Source organism: Cyprinus carpio, chromosome A8, assembly GCF_018340385.1.
Source record: "Cyprinus carpio isolate SPL01 chromosome A8, ASM1834038v1, whole genome shotgun sequence".
In the NCBI taxonomy this organism is placed as follows: domain Eukaryota; kingdom Metazoa; phylum Chordata; class Actinopteri; order Cypriniformes; family Cyprinidae; genus Cyprinus; species Cyprinus carpio.
Window position 1 is genome coordinate 12591394 of NC_056579.1, and position 14819 is coordinate 12606212.

A 14819-nucleotide genomic window follows, 5' to 3' on the forward strand; every position below is an offset into this window, starting at 1 on the left:
CAAGAATATTTAAACATTTCGAACTTGTTAAACAACTGTTCTATGACAGTGTGAACAGGAAAAAAGCGCATGCATTCGGATATTTCGAGATCGGTTTCAGGCCTCATATAGTGACTGATGTCCATTTTCTTCCAAGAATGGTATTTCTTTGGTCCCTTACCACTTCCTGATGAACAAGTCTTCTTTCACATCTGTAAGCTTGGAGAATTCAGTGTCAGTGCATAAAACAAAATCAAAGTCATATTAATATTTACAAATAGCCGATTTCTGGACAGTAGGCCTATTCTTAAATATTGAAAATGCAAAAGATACACAGCAGTAAACAACCATATACTTTCATTCTATGTTTCTCTACACAATATCACTGACAGCATCACTTTAACAAGCAACTTCCTTTAAGGCCGCTATATTCTTAAAATAAAGTTCTTCTTCGTTTAGGGGTAAAATGAAGTTCGAAATAGGCTATGTGAGCAGCCGTACACTGTTATCGAACATCCCGATGCCGTCCACTCTGATGAAAGCAACGTTTATATGAATATGTTAATATGTGCTGTGCGCTTTCCTCTCAGTAACTAAATAAACACAACAATAATGTAGAGAACAGCAAGCATTTTTATTATTATTATTATTATTATTATTATAAAAAGCATCTGTTCATAGCAACATGAGTGTGTTTGCACGAGCTCTGCAAATTGGCACTCCCGTGAAGTCACGTCACATGAAGGCTATTTACATCCATTTTATTCAATATATTGCTTAAAAGCAAGCTGCAGTATTAAACATGAAAAACTGTGTCAGTGTATAATTTCATCAAAAGCTAAACTTAATTTGCTACTATAAAGCCTCTCCAATGTGTTCAGTTTTTACCCACTGGCACCTCCAGGGACTCGGGGTAGGGCCATGCTGAGGGTTGTGAATAAAATCAGGGGCTGGACATATATTTTGATGATATTTAGATTACTGATAAAATGAAAGTGCACTGTATTTAAAAAAAATAAATAAATAAATAAAAAAAATAATAATAATTAAACTACATTTATCAAAATGACAAGGTTTTCATTTCAATTTTGAGTTATAACACATTTGGAACACATTTGTGTCACAGCAGGCTTTTATTTTTATTTTTATCAAAACAATAAATAAGGTTTTTGACCAGCTTAACTCCATAAAACTGTAATTTAAAAACAACAACTGCAACTTCAGAAAAACTGTAGACCCGTGTGATTGAATCAAATATAAAAAATATTATTCGGCTGTTTTTGTCTTTTGGAAGCTGCATTCCAAATCCACTTGGCTCGAAAATCTAAGTGGGCACCTGTCCCATCGGGTTGAATCATAAAAAAATCATGATTTGAATGAGCATGATGCTAAACAATCTGGTCTATCCTGTTTTGCTGTAGCTGAAGTATTTATAAAGAGAGTATAAAAACAAATATGATTAGAATAAGAATAGAATGTGGTTCTTTTAGAAAAACTTTGACTTTTAGCAGCTGCGCAGTTCCATGCTTGTTGATAATGTTTCATTTCGAAATGCCTTTGAAGTAGAGACCTGTACCAGGCTATGATGGGCCGTACAAGCCATAATTGATTCTGGCACTCTCACACACTTATTGCTTTCACATACATATATTTCTACTCTCAAACATGCATTCTGCTTTCACATACATATATTTTTGCTTTCACATGCTTACATTCTCCTTTCATATGCATGATATGCTATATTTCTACTCTCACACATGCATACATTCTCCTTTCACATACATATATTTTTGCTTTCACACACTTACATTCTCCTTTCATGCATCCATTTCTACTCTCACACACACATCCTTCTCATTTCACATACATATAGAATGTATGTATGTCTGAAGAAAATGTGTGTATGTAAGAGAAGAATGTATGTATGTGTGTGAGAGAGTATAGTAGAAACGGAAGGCAGGTCAGGCGAGATCAGGGTCACCGGGACAGTTAGATGAGGCGGCCACAAAAGTATTTCAGCAAGCTATTGGGTTTATTTATATATATATCATCATGAAAAGGTTACATGGCGAGTTTCGAAATTGAGGATGTGGGCTCAGTCCTATTTTCACTGAGTGTAAATAGCCTCTATATCGCTAAATAGCCACTGCCCCCCCCCCCCCCCCCCACCACTTAATTTAGGAAGTAAATAAAGTGTGAGGTTGCAAGTTAGGGACAGCTTTATATTATTTTATATTATTTCCATAAAAAATAAATGAACTCATTGCGGTTCATTTATTTTTAAATAGTTTTGTTTGATTTCAATATCTGGCATTTAAACTGACAGAAATCAAAAAACATAATTATGGAATAAGCGTGGTGTTTAATATGGATGTATTTCTGAGGAGAACTGACTTCTGTCTTCAGAAAAGTTTTGATGGCATTTTCTTTTTCCTCTTATCTTTGTTAAATACATATTAACGGAGTGTTAATAAGCGCAGTGCTGCATACAGCAATAACCATAGACTGTATAAAAACAGGCAATAACCCAGGAAACACTATATTGCTAGTGTTCTATAAGTGCCACCTGCTGTCAGAGATTGAATTTGCATTTTCATCAGAATCAGAAAGAGCTTTATTGCCAAGTGTGTTTACACACACAAGGACTTTTTCTTGGTGTCAGGAGCTTCCAGTACAGAAAGTAGCCCACAGACATAGTGCAGACATACATCTAATTAAGGTAATAAAACACTAATAATAATAAAGAGTAATAATAAAATATTCATTCAGCCTGTCTGATGTTTTTGTTTTGTGCAGTTGCTTCATGTTGCATATATTTTTGTTTGTTTGTTTAATGTTAGTTTGGCCAGTAACAGAGCAAAATGAACATTGAAGAAATGTAAACAACAACAGATAAATAAATAAAAGTAATAAAAACTAAATAAATTGGCAATGAGTATGGGAATCTGCTCATTTGATTGTTAAAAAAAAAAAGCAATTGGAATCGGTCACGAAAAATCCTGACCAATGCATCCTTAACTGGAATAGAGTTAGACCTACCTGAAAAACCTGAAAAAGCATGGTTCATTTCAGTTTTATCTTTGAACTATTGTACCTATTTTTGCAAAATGGTCATCATTTATTCCAATACAATGTTACAGTCAACAATGAAAACAATAAGTCTTATTTATTGATTGACTGATTGTGGCAAGGCCTGTGAAAATTTTGCCAGGGCAAGTAAAAAATTTAAACCACTGGCCAAACCGGGCCAGTAGAAAATTTCCTTAGCGTTGAGCCCTGTCAATATGATCAAAATCAGTATAATAACACTTGTACACAGATCTGTAGAACATGTAGGTTCCATAATGATATTTTAAAATTAAAAACTAGTATCATCGTAAAATTGTGAGGAAGAGCTGAGCAAGTCTTACACATGTATTTCCTGGTCTGAGAGTGACTTCCTGCTTTAACAGGAAGTAATGGATACCAAAAAATATAGAAATGTATGTATGTGAAAGGAGAATGTATGTGTGTGAAAGTAGAATTGTAAGTATGTGAAAGGAGAATGTATGTGTGTGTGAGAGTACTAATGCATGTACAGTGGTGTGAAAAAGTGTTGGCCCCCTTTCTGATTTCTTTTTTTTTTTTTTTTTTTTTTTTGCATGTTTGTCACACTTTAATGTTTCAGATCATCAAACAAATTTAAATAGTAGTCAAAGATAACACAAGTAAACACGACATGCAGTTTTTAAATGAAGGTTTTTATTATTAAGGGAAAACAAAATCCAAAACTACATGGCCCTGTGTGAAGAAGTGTTTGGCCCCCCCTCCCCGTTAAAACTGTGGTTTATCACACCTGAGTTCAATTTCTCTAGCCACACCCAGATCTGATTACTGTCACACCTGTTCACAATCAATCAAGAAATCTCTTAAATAGGACCTGCCTGACAAAATGAAGTAGACCAAAAGATCATCAAAAGCTAGACATCATGCCGAGATCCAAAGAAATTCGGAAACAAATGAGAAAGAAAGTAATTGAGATCTATCAGTCTGGAAAAGGTTATAAAGCCATTTCTAAAGCTTTTGGACTCCAAAGAAACCACAGTGAGAGCCATTATTCACAAATGGCAAAAACATGGAACAGTGGAGAACCTTCCCAGGAGTGGCCGGCTGACCAAAATTACCCCAAGAGCCCAGCGACGACTCATCCAAGAGGTCACAAAAGACCCCACAACAACATCCAAAGAACTGCAGGCCTCACTTTCCTCAGTTAAGGTCAGTGTTCATGACTCCACTATAAGAAAGAGACTGGGCAAAAATGCTCTGCATGGCAGAGTTCCAAGATGAAAACCGCTGCTGAGCAAAAAGAACATAAAGGCTCGTCTCAGTTTTGCCAGAAAACATCTTGATGATCCCCAAGACTTTTTGGAAAATAGCAAAAAATTGCTTTTATCAAGTACAAATGCATGCATGTGATAGGAGACTCAAATTTCACTGCTGGTTATATATTCTCTATATAATCATGTATGTGACAAATAAAAATCTTGAATCTTGAGAATGTAAGTGTGTGAGAGTACAAATGTATGTATGTGAAAGGAGAATGTAAGTGTGTGGCAGTAGAAATGTATGTGAAAGGAGAACATAAGTGTGTGAGAGTGCCAGAATGAATTATGGCTTGTTGGCAGGCTACTTTTGACACGATTGACCCAGGTTAGAATCAGCCTTTTGGCAAATTTTTTTTCTGCCTTTTCAAACTTCAAATCACATTAGAAAAGCATTTATTTTTAATAAAAATAAAGGAAATAATCAAAAAGTTGAAAATAAAGTATCGGGTAGGTTTAGGGTAGGTGTAGGGAGGGCTTGTGTCCCAAGGTGGCATCCATTTAATAATTCGAATTAAAATTTAAATTTACACTCAATAAGTAATTATTGCATATTGTTTTATAATCTATTACAATGCTGAGGTGCGGATAATTGCCACTATTTTTCAGCTATTTTAACATAGTATAAATAGAATCTATATCACTAAACATACTGCTATTTTCACTTAGTGTACAGCACCCCCAACCTAAAACATCTTCCTGTGCCCCTGAATATAGGCTATGTTATCTTGTCCCCTGCATAGAATTAGCCTATATCTATATTATATTTTTTTTTGTACAACTTGTAAATCCATGCTGTGTTGCCAGGTCCATTATTTTCACACGGAATTGGGCTACATTAACACTGTTGCTGCGGGTTGTTTTTCATGTCCACGGGTTGAAGCGATCCCAATAATGTGATATTTAGCCCCTGGAATGCGAATTTTAAAAATGTGTATTTTACCCCTGAAACGTGATTTGTACTGGGGGACCCTCCTGGGGGAACTATGATGTCAGAACCCGGTAGTGAAATTCGTCGTTGGTTCCTTCGAGATTTATAATGGGGTTTTTCAATTAATGAGTAAAATAAAGCCTGTGGTAAACATAACTTGACGATCCTTTTACATTTTGTTCTACTATGTAAACAGCCCAAACGTTCTTATCTAGTTACTCATTAAAAACATACGTTTTCAAAAATGAACATAACTACTTTAAAATTTGTGTTTTGGGTATGGATGCGTGTAATTTCCATTGTAGAACAAAACGTAAAATTATATAACCCCATGGGAAAATCTCGAAGGAACCCACGGCGAATTACACTTCCGGATTCTGACGTCACAGTTCCACCACTCTATTGTACGAGTTTTGTTGTGAAAACTCGCAAACCTGCACCAATGCTCTGCATGAGCTGATCAACACATCCAAAAGTTTTCTCTGTGCAAAGCACTTGTGTAAAATTAAGAGTAACCATGATTTGGTCCTCCTCTTCCATTACCTAGATAAAAAATAATTATTATTATTATTATTATGAGCACCATTTACACTATTATTGGCTTTATTGTGTTACCAATAATTAAAATAGTTAGCTACTAGTCAAAATAGCATGGTAATGTGCGCTGTTGGCAAGTTTTTAAGTAGTGCTAAGAGTCCCTTAGCAACTGTGAGGTTATTGTTAGAGATTCAACTGCCATACACACAATTTTTAAGCTCTTCACGAGATATTTATTAACAATCCTGACAACATAGATTTAAAAAAATAATAATAATAATAATCCTGCGCCAAACATGCTAGCTCACCGACCTACAGACGGTAGGCTATTTAGTTAACAAGCTAACTACTTGTTGGCTGCGAAACAATGGAGACAACATGTTAATAAAGGTTAAACGAATATCTAATGCTTCCTGGGCAATTAACACAAAACATTCTAAAACATTCTTTTTCAAAACATTCATACAGAACTGTATTTGCTGTGACAAGAGTTGGAAAGACATTTAGCACTGACTGGACAAACAAATCCAATTGCCTAAAGTACTGAAGACAATTACATTTGTTAAGAGAACCAAAAAAAAAAAAAAAATCTCAGTGCATGTGTTGCCTTGATTTTTTTTTTTTTCAACTATTTCCTCAACTTATTATTTTTAACAGTTAAAAACTAGAAGCTTCAGTGTGGTTGTGTGAGGAACTTTTTGGTGAAATGTTGTGAAAAGCCAAAACTCCCTTAACATGACATTGCCATGATATTTTTCATTTTCCTTTCACCACCACTTTATTTATTTATTGACTTATTTACTTATTTTAACACTATTAGTAATTCCTCAGTCCATTTGTTTTGTTTGATTTCTGCTCTTCATCATATGTGACATACAGACAGACATTAAAGTCACCAGACAGGAACCGACCAACAGAAGGTTATCTTGGTATACGTGGTACATTGTAGAATGGCTGTTCTGATGATCTGACTCCAGCGAGAGGGGTGGCTCTTAGGGGACTTCCGCTCTCATCTGAAAGCAACATGAGCATACAGCAGTGTGTCACACTGACAACAAGGCGAGAGAATGAAAATAGAAAAGAAAAAAAAAGTGTGGTTGTCCATTTCCTGTGAAAACCTTTTGTCTGCTGATGCTGAGAGTAAGAACTAGGAAGAGAAACTCAGTGCTCGCTGTTCAGTCTAGTACAGAGGAGATTTCTCATTCTCTTCCAAGGTCTCTTTCTTTCGCTCGCTTCAAGTTTCATATTTTTAACGGTTTGTTCCATGAGCATATGAGGCCATGAAGCGAGCAACGAAGGGGAAAGGCCAGGAGAGTGTGGGCAGCTCTCTGCTTAGTCAACAGGAGAATGAAAGGCTGGAGCATCTGCTGGGCAGGAGGTGTGTGGTAAGTAATATCAAACTGTTTGGCAATCTGAAGAAAATAACTATTGTTTTACTTCTCTTTTTGAGAAGCTGAACTCATTTGTTTCAGTGTTTTTCCCCTGATTTATCTCATGTAAGAAGTGGAACATTTTCACTTTGACCATGTGTTGGAAAAAAATAAAACATTTTGTAGCTTAATTTAAAAAAGCCTGGTAAATTAATGGTGTGACTTTTAAATTGTAAAAATATTTGTAATTTTAAATGGGAAAATGTATGCGAAAACCCTACACAAAAGTGACCTAATACTGTTAAAATTTGTAGATTTAACAGCAGTAAAATGTTAAACAGCACATGCAAAACAGTGTAACATTTATTAAAATTAGCATTATTTAGACAATTTTTAATTTAACAGTAGCATACTCTTAAAGTTATGTTTTTCAAAGTATGAAATATCAGTGCAATGATATTTTCAGAAGTCGCTTCGTGACACATTTACTCATTTACAAATGAAATTTTCTTCATTTCAAATGCAAATTGTATTTTCTTTCAATATTCTGGATTTATTTATTTTTTTGCAGGTGTTTCACCTATTGTTTGAATTTTGCACTTCATTGCATTGTGATTTGGGGTTAACAGAAATGCCTGTAAAATTAATGGATAATGTTCTGGCAGATAATTACAAGTATAAATTGATTTATTTATTTATTTATTATTTGCAGCGGTGGGCCATCAGGGTCAGCAGGGCCTTCTCTGCTTGCCCTATAAAAAATAAAATTGTGTAAAAAATGTTTTATTATTATTATTAATATTATTATTATTTAGGTATCATTTAATTTGTGTAATGTCCACAAAATGGGCTATGATTTCGTTGAGGTTGAACTGGAACATCCTACATAAAAAAAGTCTGCGGCCAGCACATAGACTGTATAAAAACAGGGCCAGCACTACAGATAGTGCTTCTCTTTTGTTCAAAGACGTCGCATCTGATTTGTAACGAGCATTAGATCAGCTTGAAATCTAGAAATGTAAGATTTCTAGATTTTTTTCAGCGAGAAATTGTTGATCAGCTGTCATTGTCGTTGAGAGCCTGTGTGCAGCATAATATGCGAATTATATGCACATGGCTGCATTAGCTGTTACAGAGATGTGTGTAAGATAGATGTGTAAGGGTATGTAGTTTACCGTTGCTTACTGAAGGCCCTGACTGAAACCCCACGGTACGCTACTGATTATTTGCCAATTTAGTTATTCATTAACTAATCACAATCACATAGGTCATACGGCACATCAAAGAAAGCTGTTGGTAAAAGCTGTTTCTCATTTCTGTACTGGGATGTTTATTTCTGCTTCCTCCAATCATTCCATTATGACACAGTCAGGGCAAGATCCTGTTGTTGCTGGCTATGTTTTTTATACTAACATTCGCATTCATGCAGCAGAAGCGTTTATCTAATGCAACTATTGAGGTTGAACATCACACAAATACAAATGTGCACCGATTATAAAATTGTATTGCTTAATTTACATACACGGCAAAACTTTTAGCACATGCTCATCAAAAAAAAAAGTATATATATATATATATATATATATATATATAGATATATATATATATATATATATATATACTTTTTTTTTTTTTGATGGAAAATAACACTGATTTTTTTTTTTACATGGTAGCCTTTCTCTAACAGATCAGAACCGACAGTGCAGTAACTGCCATTTTGTGGGTAAATTTTTGGTGTTGCTTGAATGCACAGTGAAAGCTTTTGTGATTAAAAGGAAGAGAAGGTGTGAAATTAGCCCTCACTGCAGCTTGAACTGTGATCTCTGAGGGGGGGTTTGACAGGGGAAGTTGCTTAAAGACATTTCCTGTCACAGAATGAGGCTTGTAAAGAGCTACTGTACAATATAACCTGTAATCTTTAGGTACATGTTTTGGACACTGAGTGTGATTTGCTTGGTGTGTTCATTAGTGAACATAATTCACATGCAACCATGCACGTGAGAAAAACAGACTTTTGTGAAAGTGTGGCACTAATTATAGCCTTTTTCTGGTTTCGTCTGCAGTCTCTGTCCTCAGCAGTTGTGCAGTTGCTTATGGCTCTTCCGAGTGACCCGAACCGCTGGACACCACAGCAGTCTGGAGTAGTTTGTTTCGTCAAAGACAGTCCTCAGCGCTCCTTTTTCATCCGTCTCTATGACATCAAGGTTCTTAACACTCTTGTTGCTAAACATGGTGAAAACAGCAGGCCTTAAATAAACACATTAAATCTTAAATTTCTAGATTTTATAGGTCATTATAAAAATCATGATCACATTTTCATGTGCATGAATTAACATCTCAACAAACTATCTAAAACAAAAATAAAATATAATAAAAACACATTTTACCCTTTTAGTTCCACAAAATTTTTGACCTGCTTTTGTCTGGGAGAAAACTGAGATGAACTCAGACCTGTTTCTTCCCTTCAGGCAGGGAATCTGGTGTGGGAACAGGAAATCTATAATCAACTGATGTACAAAAGGACCAAGCCTTTTTTTCACACTTTCCCTGGAGACGTAAGTATTTACCTTTTGAATTTAAAGCAGTTCATTGCAACCTTGTGAGTCATATGCTCACTGCCATTACTACAATTGATTTTAACATTTGTATGCAGTATGAAATATAGCAATAATCATTTTTTTTTTTTTGAGTCGGGGAAGTTTTATTTCTCTTTCCTGTTAAGTTAACTTAGCGCATCATAGGTACTTCCTCATATTAATGTCTACAACAAAACTATCTGCTGTTGCATTTAGACAGGCAAAAGATGCTAAAGTTACCCACAGTATTTGCATGTATAATGCAGAACGCATGCAGTTGTAACTGATGAAACTCTAACTGGCCATATAACTATAACACACAATGTATTGCTACCCTACCCTAACCCTAACCTTAAGAAGAGAAAGAAGGATACAAGGAAAGAAAATGAGGAAGGAAGAATCCAAGAAAAGCTTATTTGTACATTGGAATATTCTTGACGACTAAACCGTCACTTTAAAACGCAATCAGCTGCGCTCAGGTGCTCTGCCCTTAAGTTGTTAAAGTTTGGTTATTTGAGACATTCATTAAAGGTATTAATAAAGCAAGATGCCTTGTTGAAATATATGAGATGTATGGTTTATTTAAACTGCAAAAGTAAAACATAAATTAAGATTATTATGACAAATGTTAAGGGGGAGGAGAATTTATGTGTGTCAGGTTTTTAGACAAGAAAGACTTCTGCAGAGGATACACCTGGTGCATCCTTGCTTATAGCTCCTCTGGAAGCTTCCTCATTCCTCATCCTCACTTCCTCATGGTGACATTAGAGAATTGAGATATCCTTCAAGATGGCTAGACTTGACCGGTTTCCGGGTCAAGGGCTCAAGTACAATTAGAATATTGAGAAGCACCATTAGTCAAACCATGGTGGCTTATCAGAATGTATTAGTATTAATACATTTTTTAACTGTTTGTATGCATGTTCGATGTTGTTTTATTTGAAAAAGTTTTGTTTAATTATGTTGATAGTTGTTCCTTTTGATGAGGTTTATTCTTTTTTTTTTTACATCTTATAATCTAAATTAAAAATGTTTATAAAAGCTCTGCAATATTTTGGCTTATATCTAATACTAATATGTATAATCCACAGATTATGTAAAAATTTGGATTTAACATTCATTTTCAAAGTATGTTAGGGCTACTTTTCAAAAGTTGGCTAGCTTAATGATAAGCGTAAACTAGCATAATGTTCAAACAATCATCAGCTTTAATGTATGCTACCATTCTGGGAGTGTAATTTAACCCTATATTATCTAACAGTTGACTATGCTTTCTTCAGTTTTCTTACTTTAATCTGGTATCTTTATAATAATAAACAAAAAATTGTTTTGCATCTTTCCTCAGGAGTGTCAAGTGGGGTTGAACTTTGCAGATGTAGCAGAGGCTGACAGTTTCTTTGCTGTAGTGGAGGAGAAGATCAGCCAGAGAAATAATCGTTTTGGTATTCAATAATTGTGTATTAATTTGTTTTAACCATTTCTGTCAATTCAAACTACTTCATAAATCTGATAATGAAGATGTTCTAATAAGGCATCTCACTTAAAATGTTTTATGTTTTTCCTCTAATAACATAAAGATAAACAGCAGAGAAAAGGACAAGAATATAGAGGTACTGTGATTTCTCAAAATCACTTCACTCATTTTTGTTTATGTATTTAGAAGTCTAGGTTATTTGAATAAAGTGCAAGTCAGATATATTTATTTTCTGTTTTTAGATCATGGAGCTTTGCCACCACTTCCTCCACCAAATGGTAAGTAAGCACTTTTTACACTAATATTTTGCTAGTCTAATGGGAAACTAAAAGTATTTGTCAGCATATTAAAAGTTATATTTTTAAAAGGCCTTTCACATCTTAATAAACATTTTCACTAACCTTTACTTTATTTTAGAAAACAAGGCAGTTTAATCTATTTCTTTTGCTGTTGTTGTTTTTATTCCTTTCTTTTTTTTACTAAATTGTATTATTGTTTATATGGTTATTGTAAAAAGAAAAAAGAAAATAAAGGGTTAAAGGGTTATTATTGTCATGTGGCCCAAAAATAGAACTAATAATCCACCAAATATCCCTGTGCTTTCTCTGCCTCTCATGCAAACTACAAGCATTGAATGTTCTGAAAACAATACAAATTTAACTCTATATGTTCAGTGATGTAAAATGGCATGAAGTGTACACAAATTAAAAATAAATAAATAAATAGTATTATTGCATCTTCAGTCACAGACTCTGGTACTCCTACCTCTTCCTCCATGTCTCCACTGGTACTAAGTAATAGCCAGAACCAAATTACCCCTTCCAAATCAAAGAAAGACAAGAAAGAGAAAGACAAGAAAAGTAAGAAGAAAGGATTTAAACTGTTGAAAGGGGATATTGGAGCACCCAGTGGATTCACGTGAGTGAATAAGCAGACTCCCTTTAACCAAGATAAATGTCTTCTGTTTTTGGTTAGCTTATGTTTTTGTGTGTGTGTGTCATGACTAGGCATGTCAGTCACCTTGGCATGAGTCCCAGCAATTTGGACCCGGATCTGATGAAAGTTCTGTCCTGCGCTGGGATCAGTGAAGCAGATATGAACGATTCGGAAACCTCTCAGCTCATCTATGATGTCATTGAGCGTTCAGGTGGAATTGAGGCAGTTAAAAAGGCTGTGAACCAGCAGGGTAAGTCATGGTGATATGCAAAGTTAAAATGTTAGATTTGCTTCACGTTAAACGTATTGTTTAATTTTCATTTAGAGCCTACTCGCCCTCCTGTTCCCAGTGGTCATCGGGGTTCTCTTCCCCAAGTGCCATCTGGGTTCTCCTCAGCTCCACCGCCATTACCTCAAGGTCGAATGGGGCCTCTACCGCCTGTCCCGGGTCAATCCTCTGGTCCACCTTCTCATCGAGGTTCCCTTCCACCAACACCTGCAAGAGCATCTGCATCACCACAAACCCCTGAGGGCCGTGGCGGTACTCTGCCAGCCCGATCAACATCATTAGGACCCCTGCCACCAGTGCCTGCCGGAGGGCGTACTGGGCCCTTGCCTCAACCTCCAGGATCCCGCAGTGGACCCTTACCACCTCCACCTGGAGGTCGGAGTGGAGGTCTGCCCACACCACCACTTCCAGGAGAACGTAGGGAGTCTTTAACAACCGTTCCAGGAAAGAGACCTGGACCACAAATGAGCGAAAGACGAGGTAGCTGTCTGCCGCCCCAACCTGCTGAGGCGGCTCCACCACCACTACCACCGGGTGTGAGGAGCGCACCCTTACCCCCACCTCCAAGAGACAATAGTCAATTTTTGCCACCTCCACCGGAGTCTGATATGTCATTACCTCCTCCCCCATCTGATTTCTTCCCTCCTCCACCTTGTGAATCATTTCTTCCTCCTCCACCTGAAGACTTTGTTAATTCTGTGCCTCCACCTCATCCTTTTGAATCCAACTTTCCTCCACAAAGCAAATCCTCGGGCTTCACCCCTCCGCCCCTTCCAGTCTCAGCCAAACCCAGTGCAGGCGGTCCTCCTCCGCCACCTCCTCCTCCTCCACCTCCCGCTGCTGCTCCTCCAATGAACTTTGGAAGTAACCCCTCACCTCCAAGTGGTGCACCATCTCCAGCATCCAGCGGTGGGGAAGGGGGTAGAGGGGCGTTACTTTCCCAGATTCAATCAGGGATGAAGCTCAAAAAGGTGAGTGCCTAAACTACCATTTCAAAGTTAATAATTAACCATTTAATTAATCAAAAATGACAGTAAAGGCTTTTATAATGTCACAAAAGTTTCTATTTAAATGCTGTTCTTTTTTTCTATTCATCAAAGAATTGTGAATAAAAGTGGTGCAGTTTCCAGAAGCAGCACAACTGTTTTCAACATTGATTATAATAAGAAATGTTTCTTGGGACTGCAGTGATGAATGCTAAAAATTTAGCTTTGCCATCATAGAAATAAATTACATTTTAAAATATATTATAATAGAAAGACGTTATTTGAATATGTAATACTATTTTGCAGTTTTTGCAGATTTGACCATATTTGTGATGTAATGCAGTCTCATATTTTGGTGAAAAAATGGTCATTTTAGTGTTCAAAGCAGATCACCCACTTACAACATCCAAGCACAAATAAGGTTCCCATAATGTTAGCTTCTCATTATGGATAATGTTATGCTTAAAGCATTACACTCTATACAAGCTATACACAGTAATGTCTTTTGCCCAGGTGACCACCAACCCAGATCCACCTCCAGCTGCCCTGGATACAGGAGAGGGTATAGTTGGAGCTCTCATGATGGTGATGCAGAAGAGGAGTAAAGTCATCCATTCATCTGGTAACCACTCAATCACTCTTTTTTTTGTCATTTAATATAGTAATTATGAAAGGAAAAATTTTGTACATTTATATTAATATTTACAAAATATATTTTGCAATTAATGCTCGGACAATAAGTTTGCCTACTGGAATCTGCGGAAACTATTAACCTTTTACCTTGTGCCTTATCCACCATATCTTGTAGAAGACGATGATGAATTTGATGATGACGAGGATGACGATGAAGAGTGGGATTAATCCTGGTGTAACTGAAATATTTTAAATATATGTACCTAGGCAGCTTTACATGTTTTGGAAGGGGGATGCACTGATGTGGATAAATGGCTGATAGTAAAATTCTATAATATTCCTAAACATATTAAATCAATAACACTGAAATCATTTGTTTGAAATGCTTCAGGTGATTTTAGGTGCCACAACATTTTATTATACAGTGTGAAAAATGGATATTCTTTTTGAGATTTGCTAAATATTACATTTAAAAGATTACATTTACTAAATTATAGTATTTTTTTATTTACCTTAAGTGAGCATTTGATGATATCAAAGGTAAAAATAAAGTAAAATATTGTACTGATATATCATGCATATGTTCTCTTTCTAGTCTCAAGGGTTCTCAGTCTCTGTGTGTTTATCAGCTGATGTAGATTTCTATAACAGCATATAATGTGAATCAGTACTGAATGTATTTACAATATAAAAATATACTCAAATGTGATTGAAAAGTGAATCTATGGCTCACAAATTATTGCTCAT

At 35.9% G+C, this 14819-nt stretch overlaps 1 protein-coding gene across 2 annotated transcripts; it reads left to right on the forward strand.

Moving 5' to 3' along the window:
* The first annotated feature begins 6678 nt into the window (after positions 1-6678).
* LOC109050851 (wiskott-Aldrich syndrome protein-like) lies at positions 6679-14793 on the forward strand. 2 transcript variants are annotated; one of them, XM_042762296.1, is made up of 11 exons: positions 6679-7193; positions 9242-9382; positions 9647-9733; positions 11100-11196; positions 11332-11364; positions 11471-11506; positions 11972-12146; positions 12236-12414; positions 12490-13424; positions 13953-14061; positions 14248-14793. In XM_042762296.1, exons 1-11 carry the CDS (start codon positions 7089-7091, stop codon positions 14298-14300), a joined length of 1950 nt encoding a protein of 649 aa, XP_042618230.1. In that variant the 5' UTR covers positions 6679-7088; the 3' UTR covers positions 14301-14793. The 2 variants fall into 2 exon arrangements, with proteins under 2 accessions (XP_042618230.1, XP_042618231.1); XM_042762297.1 differs by having other exon boundaries at positions 6692-7193; positions 11978-12146.
* The last annotated feature ends 26 nt before the right edge of the window (positions 14794-14819 follow it).